Source organism: Plectropomus leopardus, chromosome 12, assembly GCF_026936395.1.
Source record: "Plectropomus leopardus strain MGB_pleo_1.0 chromosome 12, ASM2693639v1, whole genome shotgun sequence".
Taxonomy (NCBI): Eukaryota; Metazoa; Chordata; class Actinopteri; order Perciformes; family Serranidae; genus Plectropomus; species Plectropomus leopardus.
Window position 1 is genome coordinate 12,039,477 of NC_142187.1, and position 20,387 is coordinate 12,059,863.

The 20,387-nt window shown below is 39.4% G+C and overlaps 1 protein-coding gene across 1 annotated transcript in view; it reads left to right on the forward strand.

The window, feature by feature from the left end:
* The window catches only part of lig1 (ligase I, DNA, ATP-dependent), a 62,803-nt gene extending 45,034 nt beyond the window's left edge, over positions 1–17,769 (forward strand). The window contains exons 23-27 of the mRNA XM_042498151.2: positions 692–844; positions 6,032–6,085; positions 11,438–11,581; positions 13,734–13,826; positions 17,574–17,769. Coding sequence (XP_042354085.2) covers positions 692–844; positions 6,032–6,085; positions 11,438–11,581; positions 13,734–13,826; positions 17,574–17,648 — 519 coding nt within the window. The 3' untranslated portion in view covers positions 17,649–17,769. The remainder of the gene's footprint in view (positions 1–691; positions 845–6,031; positions 6,086–11,437; positions 11,582–13,733; positions 13,827–17,573) is intronic.
* The last annotated feature ends 2,618 nt before the right edge of the window (positions 17,770–20,387 follow it).

Here is a 20,387-nt window from a genome sequence, read left to right on the forward strand (position 1 = left end):
CAGTAGCCACTTAAATTTATTCTAACTCTACTTCATTTCCTAATTTTAACAATTTGCGTTAGGAAATTTCAAAATATCAAAATATATATTGTGTGTCGCAATGAAACCTCATATTAATATTGCAGTATTACTTTAAAGCCATATTGTCCAGCCCGACTTTAAAGTGAGCACACATTGACGCAATGCTGTCTGTGTAATGACCTTCAATTACTTCTCTTAGGGTATACTATTTTAAATGAAGAGCAGCTTTTTAGTGGAGAAGTTTGATATATACAACTGAACTGAAGCAAAAAATGTCAGCTCTTCAAAGGGATGAAGAGGTCATATCTGAACTTTGTCAGGGTAACATTTTTTCATACACTTTAGCTGGTAACAGTCATCAGTTTTAACATTTTCATACACACTGATTTCACATTTCTGGAGGACAAAGAGGATTAAAAAAAAACATTAGCTTGTCAACATTTTCAGGCTTCAGGTAAAGAACTCTGACAGATCTCATTGTTAATAAATGACATGCAATTGTGCCCTCTGGCATTTCATTTATGCAAAGAAGATTTGCACCTTATTAGAAATCTCACTGATTCAATTCTTTTAACATTGTAATGCATTTTTTTTCTTCTCAAATCATGCATATTTATTGTGCTGTATGATGAAATACACAGTTATATTTCTCACACACTACCTCCCTCAGCTGAAGAAGGACTACCTGGACGGGGTGGGTGACACAGTGGACCTGTGTGTGATTGGTGCCTATCTGGGGAAAGGCAAGAGGACGGGCACCTATGGGGGCTTCCTGCTGGCCTGCTACGATGACGAGAATGAGGAGTTCCAGTCCGTCTGCAAGGTGCGTGTCTGTACATTGCGTGTTCTGCAGCGGTGCAGCAATACATCCGACGCATGATTTAATGCGATACAGGACACAGGGCTCGTGGGTTGTTTCACTGGCTCACATATTTGTAACACACATTGAATGAAAACAAACTATGACAGCAGAAAATTCCACATTTTTCCCCCTGAAGCATAAAAGGTGCAAAGATTTTCAAGTTTAATCCTCTCTTAGATATAGGAGTTGCTTTAGTCGTTTGCATAATATGATCTTTTATCAATATTATATCAATATCGTGAGACTAGATACTGTCTTTTGAATATCGTTAGTGTTGTTTTCCTGGTTTTAAAGACCGAATTACAGTAAACTGATGTTATTTTCTGAATCTACAACTGTCCTAGCTTTTCTATTATTTGGCCTCACCCACTTTGTCCTTATATTCACATTGCTGATGATTATTTATTACAACTCTCATGTGTAAATGTTTTGTGAAAGCACCTTTAGTCAACTCCACAATATCATTAAGGTATTGTGTCAAAAATATCTATAATACAAATATATGATTTTCTCAGTATTGCCCAGCCGTAAAAAGTGTCTTAAATAATAAAATTAAAACCGCTTATGTATAAGCAGATCTCTACATTCATGAATCCCTTCGGAGGAATACAAAATGACAATGTGCTTAATTTCTCGAACACTTGAGCAACACCTTTAGTATAACAGCTTCATTGTGAGATCAACACCTTTCAGCTCGAGGCCTTCATCACGCTAGAGTTGCTATTTATACTACAAGTGTTGTAGGAGTTTTGATGTCGTCAGACATTTTTCCTTCCTCATGCACTTTGGAAGTAGGTGAAGTTGTGTCAGAAAACCCTATTTTTATTCACTGAAAGCTCAAAACCATTTACACAGAATAGACAGTGTAAAGTCAGTGTATCTAATTGTAAGGATGTCACTTCTAACTGTTGATTTGCACAAATGTGTGCTTCCATATGGCTGCTTTAATGTTATCAAACAAAGAAAGAAAGATAATTGAGGTTCACACTCACCATCACGCTGTTAGTCACTTCATTTTAATAGTGCACATACAAATGTTTTAAATTCTCAGTTTCTTGAGTGCATTTCGGAAGTTGTCTCCAACAGAAACTCATCGAAATGTTAATATATGTAACTTAATTTTGCCTTCTGATAGTCAAAGTATTTAAACAATCATCGTCAGGAGGCAAAACTGATAAAAATTTGTTTACAGTGTGACAATTTTTTTGTTTGTCATCTTGTTTGTTCTGTTTTGTATAACAAGGTATTTAGATCTTTTTATTGGGAAAATATATGTAGTGTTGATTTTTTTTCTTTTTAAGTGTGTTTATAATGTGTGTATGCTGCAGGGTGTTTTTATGTTTGTGCTGTGTGTGTGTGTGTGTGTGTGTGTGTGTGTGTGTGTGTGTGTGTGTGTGTGTGTGTGTGTGTGTGTGTGTGTGTGTGTGTGTGCGCTTTTGAACTGTCACTTTTCTCCCTCAAATCTGACTGAGAGGAAAATCCATACATGTCTACAAGTGTGTGTCTGTGGAGGCGTGACTGTGCATCTTAGGTTGAGTAGTAAGCACGTATTGAAGCATGCGTGACCACTTGTGTCTATTTATGTGTGTTTGAGATAATAAGAGCGTGAACAAGTTGGAGTTTGACTTCACCACCGAGCATAAATTCTGTCTCCTCTCCGTCCTACAGAAACCCTCCACCCCCCCCACCCACCTCTTCTGTAACTTTTATGTTTTTATCCATGAAAAGGGATTTAGCGAGCAGCGAGCATACACACTTTTTTCACCACTGCTTGCTTCACTTTTATGTACTTACACACATTCACACCTGGGAGCTCGCTGGTACAAGCGCAGCATTCTGCTGTTGGCCATCAAGCAGTTTCACTAGAGCCGATTGAGGTTAAAGCGCCTGTTAGATTACTGTGTTAACTTTTCAGGCAGTGCTTTTCCCACTTCTCACCATTTCCTCTATAAATAATAAAATATCATTGGAGAATGTTTTCACACTTGAGATGTCTATTGGATAAGAGAGGCGAAGATGGATGCTGCGCTTAAAGAACACAGCAGAATACACCACTTGCTGTGTAAATGTGAAAAATGTCAGATGAAGAGCTCTTGCCTTTTGTCTGTTATTGATTTTCATATTAATCTCCCTTTGCATGAATAGCTGCTCGCTGCAGTGTTTGAGAGGCCTCCCATTTTCAGAGTTTTTCTTTTACACTTTCACATGGTTGCTATTTTTTTTTTTTTTACATTCGACTCTAAACAAATGCTGAGTGAGCTGCACAATGAAAGGATTCGATCACAACCGTCAGTCAATAACCTGATGAATCCAAGCACACCAAGTTTTATTAACTGTTATTCACACTTTTAGCTCAGATTTTGGCAACATTAAGATGGACGATCCTGGCTTTCCCATCTGATCTCCATTTGGAAAACTTGGCAGATACACCTTGTGCTTTCTTAAAGTTGTGTTGGTGCATCACCTCCCCCATTCACAGCAACTGAAGTAATATTTAAAAAGTACACTGAGGTCTGCAGTCATCAATGACGAGCCCAAATCACTTTATTATGCCTCCATGCGGGCAATAGCCAAGGTGGAAGGCATTATGTTTTCAGGTTGTCCGTCCATCCCATTTTTGTAAACGCGATGTCTCAAGAACACCTTAAGGGAATTTCTTCAAATTTGGCACAAATGTCCACTTGGATTCAAGGAAGAACCGATTAGATCTTGGTGGTCAAAGTTCAACGACACTATGACCTCATATGTCTCATTTTTTCTGACCATGATATCTGAAGAACACCTTGAGGAAACTTGTTAAAATTTGGCACCAACGTCCACATGGACTTAACAATAAACTAATTAGAATTTGATAGTCAAAGGTCAAGGTCACTGTGAACTGTCTTGTGCTCAAGAAGGCCTTACGTCAAGAGGAAATTTCCTCAGTTTTGGCTCAGATGTCAATGATGAAATGATTAGTATTTGGTAGTCAAAGTTTTAAGGTCAAAGTCAATGTAACCTTAGCCGTAACTCTACAATTCATATGCTAATTAAGACAAATTTTCATGCAAATGTCAAAGAATAAAATTATGATATGATGACATTTTGTATCCAAAAGGTCAAAGGTCAACATTACTGTAACATTGTAATGCTTGCAAAAACACTTATATGGCCATTATTCTACATCATATCTCTTCTAACCAGAAGGGAAGACATTTGGTCAGATATCGAATTGGCGACGCTAATCTTGTGCGTCCACCTGGAAACTGTGCTGATTGTATAGATCCTCTGTGCTGCCAGGGGAAAGATGTGTGTGAAGCATCCATGTTGACACAAACATGGATGTAAATTACACATGTAACTGGAATGGTTTCGTTATGAAGTGGTGGACATGTAGCACACAGTCCCTGCTTCGTTTTCTCTTTTCACTTCACTTGTTGTCCTTGACATGGTAAACTTCAGGAACCCTCCATTTGAGAGGCTTCACTGTAGCTGAAAGCAGAATTTAACCCACATTTCCATTTCCCAAATGTAATCTCTGCCATACGTCCTGCTGAAATGTCCTTGAGCGAGACACAAGTCCTCAGCAGATCCAGGAGCAGCAATGCTACAGAACTGCTGCTGTGAAGTTCACTCAGACACAGTTCACAGTGACTCCCCTCACAGAGAATAACAGGAATACTAATGAAACAAAAGAGACAATTAGGTCACAGTCACAGCAACAGCTTCTTATTTTGATTCTCAACATTACTTCACTTTTAGGTCTTTGATGTATTAAGTTTGTTTGGGTTTTCCAGGAGCCTTAAAAATCACACAGACTCCTAAATGGATCAGTCATTAGATATTTGGTTGTTTTGGGTTCTGACATACAGTTATAGCAAAGACACTGGAAGAAACCAAAACATCAAATTAAATCCAAGCCCCTCCAGCTAAACATACTGAATTTATTTGACCTCGCCGCCATATTTTACAGTCTCATACAACATCAAGTCTTTTTATGCTATGTTTTCCCAGCATGCGCATTGGCTGTTTTATCAACAGCCATCTCATTAAATCACTGTGTCTTGGGTAAGCCCAGTATGATGCCTGAGAACAGACCTTCAAGCGGGCCCGATACAGAGGAACAGACTTCTATGAGTGTTTGTTTCAAAGACAAAAAATCCAAGAAGCCCAAAACCTGTGCATCTAAGACTCAGATCAAAGCGTCAAATGTTGTCTATTAAAATACCACAAAAACTCTCACTACATCTGTAACATTAGTTAGCTCAGGCGGGCTGTGTGAACTCGCAGTAGATGTGATACAGTTGGTAGGTGTAGTTTGGTAGAAAGAAAATAGATCCTAAATGAAACAGGTCATAACAAGGTCTGTGGATTATCAGGGGTAACTGGGTCATAATATCTAGAAAGAGATATTGCTGTTGAATTTTCCAGACATTTTTTTTTCTGGGGCTTTGAGCACCACAAGCCGAATGCCATCTGGATCCATTATATTTAAGAGGAGGTAGACATCTCTACGGCTGATATCTCCAACATAAAATAAGATAAACAGCACTACACATAAAAGGAAAAATATGTCTTTTTTATTTGGTGGTGAACTGTCCCTTTAAGCTTGGATAACAAGAAATTAATTTGCCAACAGCTGTAAAAATGTCTCTTCTCTGTAGGGCTGAGTAATGAACCTCAGTACACTGAGTACTACCCAAAATGTGTCTGTAGAATTGCACCACAGTTTGCTGTGGCCAGATAAATTCAGCCGAATGCATTAAGAAGCCACAGTTGAATGAAACACCTCTAAACCTTCTTGTGGTGACTGCAGCCTCGGGAACATTTAGCTTCTGGTGGACACCTGCTGAATACGCCTTTAGAATACATCTGTGAGCTGGAAAATGCTATATTTGCATGATATACCAGTCTTTCTTCTCCCCTTTCTGTGCATGTCAGCCCGTTAGGTGATTCTCGTGTCTCAGCGGGTTCAGGTCTTTTGAGAGGTGACATGACGCTTCAGGCAAAGCACGAAGACGTGGTGTGGTGTGGGGGAGGGGGGGACAGGGGGGCTGTTCTGTGTTCTGCTCCTTGCTGCCAAATGTCTGCTGTCTCACCATGAGGGAATATGTGTATGTGTATATCTGAGTGTATGTGTGTGTCTTATCTCTTTTTCGTCTCTTGCAGATCGGGACAGGCTTCAAGGATGAAGATCTGGAGCAGCATTACAAGTTCTTAAAGGTAACGTGGCACAGCGTGACTGTGGCACACTTGCTCGGTAAAAATAATCACAATTCAACACTTGTTTTCCTGCACTGATGCCTTCATTCTTTCTTTCTTTTTTAAATTCATAAGCGGGGTTTTTAACATTCTGCAGCTACAGGTGCTTCATTTTTTCATTCCTCCAACTGATGCAGAGTCAATTTTTGAGGTTAAAAGAGACAGAATGAGTGCAGCTGAGGTCTTTCGGGGCCTTTCATTCTGCAAATAATCATTCCCTCATTTAATTCTTCATTCATTCCAACCCTCCTGATATAAATGGAGACTTTTATAGCAAAATGAGATGGACAGTGTGCACATATACTTCTAAAATACAACTCAAATACTGCAATCATTTATTAAGCAACGCCTCCAGCTACCTTTTAGTTTTCAAAATGAGAAAAGTCATAGAAATAAGTTCAAGATTTATATAAAAAAAGAATTCCCCAAAAGGCTTATCCACATAGTGTCTACTCTTCTAAACATGATGTATCTTTCCAAAAGTATGAATAATTTGGCTTTAAATCTCATGTATTTGCTTGCTCTTGGAATATATTTAACAGAGATCATGAAGTACTTTTGTTACACCAATAAAAATTTGCATTTGGAGTCACTGTGCAGGCGTGCTCTGACTCTGGGTAATGAATTGCCTTTTCAATTTACATTTGAAGAGGTTCGTTCCAGAGCAGCAGAGCAACAGCATTTGAAGAAATTGACAACTACTCTACGAAAATGATAGCTGTTGTGAGAGTCAGAATTCATTTGAGTACTCTGTTGACTTTATCAGCTAAATTCTGACACGCTTTTATAGAAATAAGAGCAGATAGGCTTCTGAAATACAGTCACCGGTTTATGAAAGCGACTATTTGTGAGATACCATTCACTGTACAAACGTGCTACACACTATGGTGTTTTGGAGTAAAATAACCTTAAAGTAATATTTGAAAGGTTAAGAGTTTAGACTCAGTGGTACAAACTGCTACACAGTGCAGAATCGCAGTGAAGCAGTGATTGAGAAAGCGGTGTAACCTTTTTTTTTTTTTCTCCCCCAGACCAATACAGCCTGTACTGTAGTGCTTTGTAATGAGGCCCTCCATCTGAAAGTGATGGATGGTGAATTAAGGCGAGCTGCTGGTGTGGCCGTGTTGCTTTGGTTGCAGTGCTGCAGGCCGATGGGAGTCCATGCACGCAGACGATTGGCTCTGTTCACACTCCTCTGGGTGGCAAACTGCTGCGCTGTAGCAAGGGACACACTGATCCCTTCTTTTCTTTTTGTTCTCATGTTTATTCTGATACTTGATCTTGTTGATTTTGGGATCTTAAATCAGTGCTCCTTTTTTCTTTTTTCCCCCCCACAATCCACATAGCTCCCCAGATTAGATAAAACAGTTAAATGAATAATCAGTCAGTTGACAGAGCAGACATAAGGCTGCAGCTGTTTTAATATTCATTTAATCAAAAATGACTATAGCACCAGCCTCTTACATGAAAGTACTTGATTTCAATGCCTCCTTGCTGGCGATAGCCAAGGCCAGAGGCATTATGATTTTGGGTTGCCTGTCCGTCTGTACCTCCGACTGAACATCTATTCTTACATGCATCTGTCTGTTCCATTCTCTTGAACGTGATATCTAAAAAAAGCCTTAAGGGAATGTCTTCAAATTTGGCACAAACGTCCACTTTGACTGAGGAATGAACTCATTAAAATTTTTGTAGTCAAAGGTCAAGATCACAAATGTTTTGGCCATAACACAAGAATTCACATGCAATTATGATAAAATGTCATACAGAAGTCTGATAGGATAAACTGATAAAGTGATGACTTCTTATATCCAAAAGGTAATAGGTCATTTTTTGTTGTGACATCATAATGTTCTCCAATAACACTTTTTTGGTGATTCCAAAAGTCAGGAAAAGAAGGGGAGACATTTGGTCAGATTCTGAATTGGTGACACTTATCTTGGGTGTTCAGCTTGACACTGTGCTGATTGTATAGATCGTCTGTGCTGCCGGGGGAGAAGATGTGTGTGAAGCATCCATGCTTTCACAGACATGGATGTAAACTGTAACTGTAATTTGACAGGTTTGCAGAGGCTTATAACCACGAGATGGTAATTCTAGTTTTAGTCTTCGTGATAGTCATCTGAAAACCTTTGTCCTTTTAAGTGCAGATCGAACAAGACAGGTAACCTATAAACATGACCTTTTGTGGCATTTTCCACTATTTTCTGACACTTTTTAGACTGAAGGACTAATTTAGAAAATAATCAGCAGTTTAATCAATGATCGAAATAATCAGCCCTAAACAACAACTCACTTCTTGAAGAAAAAATTCTTAGTTTATTAGAACTTTGGTCTTATTTGTGACATTTTTGTTCCGCATTTTTATTTGTTATGTTAACATTGTATTCACCAAGTAAATAGCTGAGATCTGTTAATATGGCAGCATCGCTACATCAAAGTCACACAGCATTATCACTTTATTTGGAGCTAAAACAGAAAGAGTGCCCCAAATGTCAGCAGTTATACCTCATTGCACAGGAAAACTGTCAGCAAGCACATTAGATCAAAGTTAAACAAGGAAGTCAGTCTGTTCTTGTCGGTTGCCACATCAAATGTCTTTTTAGTGATGTAGCTGTTTTTCCATCCCTCAGATTTTTTTACCTGTTGAGCCAGTTGTTATTATTACTGATATTACTGGCCAAATGTATGAAAATGATATATTCAGTATAAAGTATATATTCCACAGTACCTTTTCCATCAGTACAATAACAGTCGTGTCATACTCACCACTCTGCTGCTCCGAGTTCTTCTCAAACTGAAATACAGTTTTCATGTCCCTTTTGAGTGCTGTCAAGATACTGTCAGTGGCACCCATCAGTTTCTGCACAAATCTTTCACATTTAAAGTGTCCCAGAAATGGGATTATTCCATGGATGTATCAAGAGAACTGGATAGAGAGTTGGAGGTGAGGTACCATTCATTCCTATGAAAAGTTGCACAGAGGTGCATGAAGTCAAAAAAAATCTCAATTTCCGCTGTATGAAATAACCGAGCGGCAAACTCTGAGGCTAAAAAATGCAGTTCATCAACTGGCCAGTTGAGGCTGGCTCCAAAACAGAGTCAATCCCCCTTAGACCCCCATGTTAAAATGTCCAACTTTTTAGCAGAAATAAACATGTTTACAGCCTGGAACAAAAAACGGTTTGGTCTCTATAGCTAATTTCAAAATTCATGTCAGGATTGATTTTTTTTTTTTTTTTTTATGTATAACTCAACCATTAACATTTTATAAAGGCCCAAACTTGTGCATTTTAATCAATTGAGTGAGAGGATGTCTGCGAGGCGTCTGAGTCAGAGCTACCACTTGTGTCTTTACAGCACCAACCTCTCATCCCAATATGGTCACTTCTGGCTCCAATAAAAACAAGATTGTGACGGCTGAAATGACAAACTTGGGGCTTTAAAACAGGAGTCCACAAACCAGTGGATGACGCCACAGTAGCTATATCGATTATTTATACAGTCTATGGAAATTATGCATCGTGGGGGGCATCAAGCTGGGGCACTGCAGACTTGTGGCGCCTGAGTGGCTAACTTCGGGTTTAGCACTCTGCTAACTTGAATAAGGATGAAATGATTTAATCGTGCGGCTCTTGTAGACTTTCCAAAATGTTAGCCGATTGAATTGATCAAATCTTGATAGTGAAATGAGTAATTTTGTGGTGGCGGTGACCCTTAAAAACATGCCTCCACTGATACAGACGTCGCTTTTTCATTGTGAGTCAATAGAGAAAAGTGTTTTTTGGCCCCATGGCATTAGGTGATGGACTTGGCGGTTGTAATTCTACTTTTTGGCCACTATGTAAAATTGGCTTCAGAGCCTGGTGCTGTTCTTAGGGGCTTGGATTATACCCATGGAGCTGTTAGACTAAAGCTTTTATTAGAAAAGTTGGTTTAATCTGGAAATTACCTTTAACTACCAGATAATCACCATGTGCTTTACTTTATCAGCCACTGAGAGGCTGCTACTCGCCGATTTGCCTCTGATGTTTAATAAAATCTCCAGTTTTTCCCTTAAAAAATAAACTTTTTGAACTCACCATTAATGCTGCATAGTCTGCAAAAAGTGTACATTTCCCCCCGGCAACAACACCTGTACTTGATTATAATTACTCTCCTTGAATACGTTTTTTACATATGCCCTCAAGATGAATGCCTCACCCAGTGCTTGGAGGTTGGAACGACACAAATATTTGCATTTAAGTGAAATAGCTCCTACGCATTATCCTGCTGTAGAAGGCTTGTAAAATTGCATTGTTATATTTTATTACAATGAAGACAGAGACACAGAGAGGATCACGTCGAGCTGATGCCTGACCTGTCAGATAAAGTATATAGGTGTATCGCTAACTCGTGTCTATCAGCAGCAGTGTTTTATAAGACTCTACACGCCTACCAGCTCTCTCATTGTAATTCACTCTGTATAAGAGTGTCACTTGAATGCCTACAGTATAAATAATGTGTGAGGGGAAACCAGCACCGCTACTGCTGGAGCCTTCCTTTTTCCCAGCATTACTTAGCTATGACCCAGTTCTGTGGCCACTGCAGCAGTCTAGTTAACATCACACTGTTCCCAGAGTCACATCCGCTGAAACGGTTGTTTTATGCCAAAACAAGATTGGTATCATTTTGTAAAAATGTGACACCTACGCCAACAGAATGATTGCTTGTGTCAAAGTTAAAAAAGCACTATTAAATATTGTAGAAGTTGACAGATTTTCTCGCTTTGCTCACAGAGCAGGAACAGTTTGATGGAAGTGGAGGCCTGAGCTCAGCTGCAAGGTTATTTATGGGGTTTTTTTTTTCTTTTTTAAATCCTAAGAGGTGAATATCAGGTAACAAAAAAGCGTGCCCATCAAGGTGTCTCTGAATGAAATCTTTCATGTAGGTGTATGATAATATGGTTTGGAAATCACCCTCTCATGTTGCCCCTCAGGCAAGCAGGTATCATTTGAATATGAGAGTGTTCAGACTCTCTGCTCTCTCTTGGGAAGTGATTGTGAGGCAGCAGCAGGATTCAGCAGGGCAACCAAAGCCACTCTGTCACTGTCTCTTTATCAGGTTCTCTGTGAAGGCACTGCTGTATTTTTTTCACATTGTCGAAGTCTGTACATACTTGCAGTATGTGTTTATGTTCCAAAATGTGAACATTATTAACTTTTGAGTTTTGTGACATCACTTTAGGCTTTGGGAACTCGTGATAGGCTTTTTTGGCACAATAAACATTTAATTTGTAATTAAAAGGGTCATTATCTACTCTCTTCTCTCTAGGAGCACATTCTGCCCAAGCCCCGTGCCTACTACCGCATTGACCAGTCAGCAGAGCCTGACGTGTGGCTGGACGCTGTGCAGGTTTGGGAGGTGAAGTGCGCCGACCTGTCGCTGTCTCCAGTCTACAAGGCCGCTATGGGAATGGTCAGTCCCCTCCCTTCCATGTGTTTCCGCTGATAAATTCGGCCTGTTATGGTCTGTTGGCGACAATGAAAAGTCACAATTAGCTCGTCTTAATTGAGTTATTAAAAATGTTGTAAAAGATGTTGGATTTAATGGAACAGATACTTGTTTATTGCCCGGAGTTTGGCTGCGTGTTGGTCTCACAGTCCCTCAGTGCACATAAAGTCTTTGCCATAACATTAGCAGTATTCAGCTTTCATTTTAACTATAGTTTCAGTAAAATGGCACTGAGATAGATGAAGTCTATCTACATTTATAGCAGGAAAGACAAGACAGACAGTTTTTTGCATGTCGTTACTATATTTAGTTTAAAAACAAAGTTTAAAGGTGCAAGGTCGAAAAAGCCTAAATCTTACAGCATTGCTTTTCACACTTGAATTTGAGATAACTGGATGTGAAAACAAATGAGACCATTACTAAGAGGATTAGTAATATCTACACTTAACATATTGTCTGCATCTTTTTCCGTCATTAGTTGGAAACAATAGCGTATGGCCCAGAAGGGACATTTCTTCAGAGTGCAAACGTTTTATGGGAAATTTCACCACTAATGGTACCACTTGTGTGAGACATTCGGTCATCTCCATCATTTACCACAATTATACCAATATGCACTTTATTGTGAGCGCACAGCTGCTGCCAGTGTCATCTGAAAGCTCCTACATTTCACTGATTAGTTTGATTATTGTTCTGTGCAGTGGTGGGAGAACTATGCAGTTCCTTTGCTTAAGTGTAAATACTAATACCATGCTGCGAAAATACTCTGTTACAAGTAAAAGTCCTGCATTGAAAATGTTATTTAAGTAAAGTAATCAAGTATAATCAAGAAAATGTACTAAAAGTATTAAAAGTGAAAGTGCCCAATTAAAAAAAAAACCAAAGATATTAAAAATAAATAAATAAAATGGAAAAAGACCTAAATGCTTACTAAAAAGTTGGCAATTGATTATCTGTCAATATGCTAATTGATCAGTGAACTAATTGTATCAGTGTATTTTTTTATACATTTATGCATTTTTATGCAAAAATCTTAATTTGTGAAGTAAATAGTAACTAAAGCTTTCAGATAAATGTAGTTTAAAAAGTACAGAACTTTCCTGTGAAATGTAGTGTAGTAAAAGTAAAGTAAAGTACAAGTACCTCAAATTTGTACTGACGTACAGCACTTGAGCAAGTGCACTTTGTTACATTCCACCCTGGTTGTGTAGGATTGACTACCAAACACTGTAGTTTTATGGGCACTGACCGAATTGCGTTGGCACTTCAGACTACAGTTCGCGTTAAATGAGAAATCTGGGTTTGGACAAGAGGTGGAAGTGCTGAGACACCGCACTGAAGTGAGCCACGGAGCTGCGAGGCCGGCGACAGATTTCCCTGGCGCAGCCAGGTTCTGCTTCAGACAGGAGGCAGAAGTGCCCCGAAGCCACTTTATTATTTTAGTAATAGCCTTGTATTACTGCTAGACAAGCAGACATATAAACACACACACACACACACATAAGCAGAGAGATAGACAGAGACAGAAGATGAGCTCTATGTGTGATAAGGAAAGAGCAGAGAAGATGAATTGCACTTCAGTCTACTATGTCACCCCTGCAGCTTGCTCAAAAAAATATAAATTCTGTCATTACAGAGAAAATGAAGTACCAAAAAAAGTTACCAATTCCAGCTAACAGAATGGCTATCAGTTCAAATTTGAAAGGTACTTTATTCTGTAGTGAGCTAGCATATTTGACGTCTTCACACTCCTAATGAAATACATTTTTTAGCAGATTTTTTCTCACCTAATGCCTATATACATAAAATCCATCAAATGTGCAATGCATCCATATTTAATAGTAATGAGATGAAAGCAAGCAGGACGAAAGTGCACTTTTTGTCCTGGAAATGAAAGGGTTTTAAAATTATTCAGTTAAAAAGAAATCATTTAATCTTTGATGTTTAGACCTTGAACTAATGGGGATTTAATAGCTTTTAAAGCCACAGTCAAAAAAAATGACCCCACACATCTAGAGGTTAGCATTTTCAGCACAGTACAAGAAACAGAGGACAATTGCTCACATGCATCGATGGTTACAAACTGTATCCTGACTGTGTTTCTGTCTGCCCTCAGGTGGATCCAGAAAAGGGCATTTCTCTGAGGTTTCCCCGCTTCCTCAGGATCAGAGACGACAAGAAGCCTGAGGACGCTACAACTGGAGCTCAGGTACATCAGATCACCTGTGCTGGGCTGAGCCTGGTTGGAGGCTAAAACAACAGAGCTGTGAAATCAGCAGCGCAGTGAAGTATAGAATAATGTCAGATACACAATTCAAGCATCGAATAGTGTCTGCAGAGTTTTGTGTGCAGGCCCGGGAGGTCAAATAGTTCAGCCTTGTGCAATACAATGATGACTGTAAACCTGTAGACGCTCAATCACATGTTTGTTTGGCCAGGATACTTGAATGTGGAGACGGTGCATCAACATCGTCATGGTAGCCTCACAAGAGCTGTCCTGTAAAATTTCAAGGGTGAATAGCACTGCAAGGACAAGCATTTCTTTACACCGGTATTGATTCATGTTGTGGCCTCCCAACCCACGACGCACAAAGCTGTATAACAGTCTGGTAAAGCATTACCTCTGGAGTTTAGTGTGGAGTCTGGGTAATATACTGTGCAGCAGTGAATTATATAGTACAGTAGAAATGTGTAGGTCAGCTGTACCTGGACTTAACGATCCAACAACAAACATACCAAGCTGTTCTTTATCAAAAAGCCTTTTTTTCTTAATCAATGGGTATTTTAGCTCTGTATATCAAAGGACAAATCACCTGCTACAGTGACGGTAAGTTTTCCCAAATACATCAATTAAGTTTACATGATTTAAGATGTTTTTGTATTTTTATTTGCTTCTCTCCGACCTGCCCGCTGACCCACAAGCACATCATTTATTTATATTCAACCCAACTGACCTGAATTAAGAGTCAGTGCACACATCACTGTTTATTGTATGTGATATGAAATACCTTACACAAACTAACTGTTTCTAGAGAGGCTGTTGAGATTGATCTCTCCAAGCTCTCATGAAATATAGTAATATAATATATAATAAATATAAAGACTGAAACACATTGAATGATTACATTTGTACACGTTAAAAGAGCTGGAATAATCAGTCAAGCAAAAAAAAAAAGGAAGTCAGTGCAAGAAACAAATGTTTGGCCCTTATGCTTAAAAAGTTGTACCTGTTAGGCTGTTTTGGCCCTAATTCATGAAAAACGTAAGGGACAGTACTTTATTTACCACAGAAGGGGGTTGCCTGGGGGTGTAAATTCGTTTGGTTTTATATTTATTGTTTTTATATCCAGACCCTTCCTCGAGCTACAAATATTTTCCCTGAGTGACTCTGGGAAAATACATGACTCTCGTACACAATAAATAAAGAAATTTCACAGTTTCTGTATATGATAAATGTGTGATTTGGGGGAATTTTAAAGAAAACACACTTTTTAAACCCACTTGCGAGCTCTGAGGTCCACCCACCATAAGTAGCAATCAGTCCCTTAACTCTTTTTAGTGTACTTTGTGTATTCTAAAATATGCTTTTTATGAGCTGAAACTGAAAAATATGTGAAGATGCTTTTATGTCTGTTTGTGACCCAGAATAAAAAATCAGTCCTTCAATCCATCAGTGATTCAGCTACCCGCAGCCAGACAAAACGCTGCTAACGTTAAGCTTTGATTTGCAGACGTGTTTCATTGTGTACCAATTTGTCTGCCAGTTTACTTCTTTCCAAAAAAAAAAATAAATTAAGACACACTCACCAGCATCAAAAGTTGCCCTGGATGTACAAACTATCGAACTATGACTGACAGATAACACTATCTGTTAACAGATAAACACATAGCTCGTTATTGTGTAACAGCACACAGGACATGGATTAGAGTTTTTATGAGGTCCAAAACATCCAGCGAAAGGCTTTTTTTTACCTGAGCTTAAACCAGTACAACTTTTATAAGGTCTGAGGCATATTTTAATGTCATTTTTTACTGAGTGGAATTAACAGCCATCTGTTGCAACTGCGGAGTCAAGATTTGTGCTCGTTACAGTTGGGAGTCAGGTTGGAACTTGGGCTGCATCTAAATGATACTCCAGTTATTATCTGGGAGGATGCACACTCACTCATAAGCTCTTTTTCCACAGAGATCGTGCCATAGAAATCCCTTCTCTCTGCTTCCTTTGCATTTTACACAGAACCAAACGATGCAGGCATCATGCCACTCCAGTGTGTGATTTTTTTTAGACAGCATACCGGCATCGCAGAACTAAAAGGTGTGACATTTATCACAACAGTGTTGGCCTCTAACGTGACATTAACATGTCGGCAGTGTTTTGTGAACAATAACAATGGCATTAACATGGCAATAACAATCACTTACCGTCTCTGTTATATGGCAGTGGATCTCGTCTTCAGTTCGGAGGGTAAGGAGCTCCGGAATCTCATTGTTTTCCCAATTTAAGGACTTTTACGGCTGTTCTTCTTCTTTGGGTTGCCGCTAAGTGCTTCTAGTTGCTTTTAAATCTCCCGCAGTGGGTTGCACACATAAGTCGTTGTCAAAACCTCACACTCTTTCTGCCCATGGTCCTGTTCTGCAGGTTGTCCTGTTTATACAGGCACCATGTCAGCGCTGTTACCACTTCACATGGCAGCTTAAAGTTGAGACAACCCTGTCTTCCCATTCTGTGATTTGACCTTCTCTACAGAACAGCAAGGAGGGATAAGGCGTGATATTCCAGCCAAGGGTTGCAGCGATATACCAGTTTAACCCTTTGAACTTGGAAAGAAATGTCCCTCATATTGCAAGAAATTGGTAACAGGTGAAAAAATTACAAAACTATGTTTTAGAAGGGGAAGAATTATTAGAAAGTTATCCAAAAATGTGGGAAAAAATGTCCAGATAACAATAATTTTATATTTAAAACTATGTTACAGGGAAAAAAAATTGAGTCCATTTTCTTTGTTTTTTTTAAACACTTTTTTTGTTGCATATTTTCAAGTAATTTTTTTTTGTGACTTTGAAATTGATTATTAAAATACTGTTTACATTTGCTTATATACTATATTGAAAAAGAAATGCAATGGGATGGAAAATCCTCTCCCTTGGTTTAGTTATTTTCAAAAGGGAGACTATTTTGACATACTTACGATAAATAAATAAGTGATGGTTTCCAGTCTTAATTATAGTGATGACCAAACCAACCAACCAACTAAAACTCACCCTTTTGTCTTCATTCCTTTAAGGGTCATTCTGACTGATAGTAATAATAATAAACCTGTATTACTCTGATTCGTGAAACTGCGATATTTTCTGAGATGGTAACAGTACTGTGAATATCTGTATCTTATACTGTTGCAACCCTTTCCCCGCCTTGCACAGGCAGTGTTAAAGAGGCTCCAGACTAACTTTCTGTGATTTAGCGAACAATTTAGATGAAACCTGACCTCATTCAAGTCAGGAGGAATTCAGAAAACGTGGAGCCTGAACAAGTTGGAGTCCTCCATCCTGTGTGGGAGATGTAATGTGATGTTTTCATTGTTTTCCTCCTCACTGTGCCACCCTGCTGCACTGGTACTGATGCTGCTGATTCTGGGTGGGCGCTGCTATTCACACATTATTCACTGTCCCGCCCTCCACCCCCTCGCCCCCGAACCCTGATGAGCTCAAGTGAACACAACCTCCGTCTCCGAGTCAGCAGCTGGGAGTCACCGACTTCAAAGCCCGGGATATGAATAATCAAACTGTTATTTTTAGCTTTTCCTCTTCATGTTACTGACCTGACTTCATGATCTTCTCCCCCTCCGTCCTGCCTCCTCTCTTTCATGCATGCTCTCTCATGCGAACCACTCTCACCCCCTCCCTCTCTCTCTCGAAATATCTCTCTTCCTTCCAATCTCTGTCCATCTCTCTGCAGATTGCTGATTTGTACAAGAAGCAGCAGCAGATTCAGAATCAAGGAGAGAAAGCTGACCCGGAGGATTACTACTGATCATCTGTGGCCTCCAGCAGAGAATAATAAATAATGGCAATTTCATAATAATTGTAAATAGCTTCTTTCTTTATGTAATGTCGAATGGAAATAAAGGCTTTTGCCCGTTTTAAGCATCCTGCCACTGGTGTTATTGATTTATCGAAGCGGCTCCCTTTTCGAGCCAAAATTGCATAAACATCTTGCCGTGTATGGTGCACATAAATTCCGAAAACCTAAATCGACTCAGCAGTTACAGCGTACCTGCTGGTAATAGATCCCTATCAAAAATTCACTGTGCAAAACCGTGCAAGCGAAACACGAAATGTATGGGCGGCATACCAATACTTTGAGCTGGCCCGGTTTCTGCTGGAGCACTCAAAAGGCGGCAGCAAAGTGCATCCAGCATGTGTGGTAATAAGAGGACAAGCCAAGGAGATTGCCGGCTGCCTGAAACGTTATTAGAAGCAGAAAAAGACGCGGGAGCTGACAGTTGCTCAAACAGCAGGACAAAAGAGAAGCACTCACAGCTTGCATTAGATGATGGAAATCCACTAACTGTCCAGCCTGAATCAATCAGAGACTGTTGGAGACGTGTTGGGGGGGGGGGTCAGTTTGAGAGCCAAGGACGAGCAGTTGTTACATGGAGAGGCAAAAAGGATTGTGCATAGCGATGCCATGTTAGATGTGTGTGCCTGCGACTGAGATTTAACCACTTAATGTTGCCACGTGTTTGTGCTTTTTTCTGTCTGAGCTGTAAACAATACCTCGCATTAGATAACAAGCAAAGTGATGTGCAGTAAATCGTTTTGACGTTGACACAGTTGGTGACTGCTTGAGAGTTTTGCTTTGCATATATATATATATATAGAAGGGGGGACAGCGCTGCATTAAAAACACAGACTTAGTTGGACTCATATCACAAATGAACTCCTGTAACTTTGAGGCATCTTAGCAGCACTGACGCACTGTTTTCTTTAGGTGGTAACGTCAGTCATCTTACGCTTTGATCCAGGCTGAAATATGTAAACATCTGCATGCTTTGGCACAACATTGTGTTGGGACATTCATGGTCTCCAGTGAACGAACTATATTGATTTTTCCTTGAATGCCATCACGAGGTTGACCTTTGTGGTTTGAATGAAATCTCTTAACAATTATCGAATGGCTTGCTTTTAAATCTGGCACACACATTCATGTTCCTTTTGTAATCACTATCCTGATCCCTTGACTCTTTATCTAGTGCCATCACCAGGTCAAAATTTCAATTTGTCCAATACTATGCGATGCAATCGTTGCAAAACTAATGGCATTTCCATCAATCCTCAGCTGTACTATGTGTTCAGACCTAATGAGCAAATGTACCTGCACACCTGCAAAACATGACTATGTCAGCATTGTCACTATGAGCAAGTTTGCATGGAGCTTTTAGCTTAAAGCAACATTGTTCTTAAGTACAGCCTCAAAGAGCCACTAGCATGACTGAAGGCTTTTATTTCAGTTTGTACGAGATGTGTACTAGGTGATCAGTAATGCGTTGCTCCAGTGCAGCAGCAGGAAGTTGTGCTGAGCACACTGAGATGCAGGAAATAAAACACAAGCATTGGTGTACTGGCATTCATGTTGCTGCAAATGTTTTATTTGCAAATGCTCCCACGGTTTTTGCATTTCCCTTGAACAGTCATTGGAGCTCTAATCTAAAAATGAGGCCTTAACTGGTAGTAAAATGTCTTATAGCCATCTTTCAAAAAGTCTTGATGTTAAGGCATGGGAAGTAGGATTTCACAAACAGTTTTTTTTCTGACATTGCTTTGAAAAATCTTAAAATACGTGGTAACATCTTTCTTTTTTTTTGTTAATAAATTACTGAGTGCCTGTAGCATTAATGTCAAGCAGATCGGGATAGCTGAACCAACAACAACTCCTATTCTGTTTATGGCCAAGATTCTCAGAGAAGTTGATTCACAAGTTAGCTAGAAGTCACTGTCTCGTTTTAGAAACTAGGAAGTGCAAATACAATGAAAATACTGCTTATCCAAAATTTTTGCAACATTGCTAAAACCGGTACAAGGCGATGCAGATGTGGCATTTTGTGCAGAACGTTTCGTACCCTAGCCACAATGGGAATTCAGGCGCTGGAATCCCATATGCAGAGAGAGAAACCAAATCGCCAAGAAATCAAAAGTCACATTTTTTCAGTTCTATCAAAAACCCTGCTTCAGTTCAAATGAACTAAATTTTTTGAGCGAACTACCTGAACTGAATTACGTCCTGAAATGATCTTTTCATCTCTTAGTTCAATGAAGTTCTTGGTCAATTTGCAAGCAAATATTCAGGGACTCACTGATTCACTCCTTTTTACTGCGAGGGAACGGTGGATATTTAGTGATAAGTTGACTGATGGTGCTACACAGTGATTGTGAGCCCTGGTGATACAGTGACTCAGTCAGTTAAACCCGCCCGTCTCACTCCCTGTCTCTTGTCTTGAAATCTTGGAAATACCAAATATTTTATTAAATAATTAGGTGCTGAAACAATATATGTGCTGGTAATAGGGTAGGACTTCTGCTCTCAGTTTGCACATGTTATCTTTGTCCAACTTTATTCTCAGCTTCAGGAGCAACTGTTCTCTGCTCACTAGTTAGCGAGCTGAAAATGAATGTTGGCTGTGTTTCAGTTCAGTGAATGGGGCTACACAGTCGGAGCTCCGGTCCGGTCGAGCACCGAACGATTCAATTAACTAAACTTTTGAACGAGTCT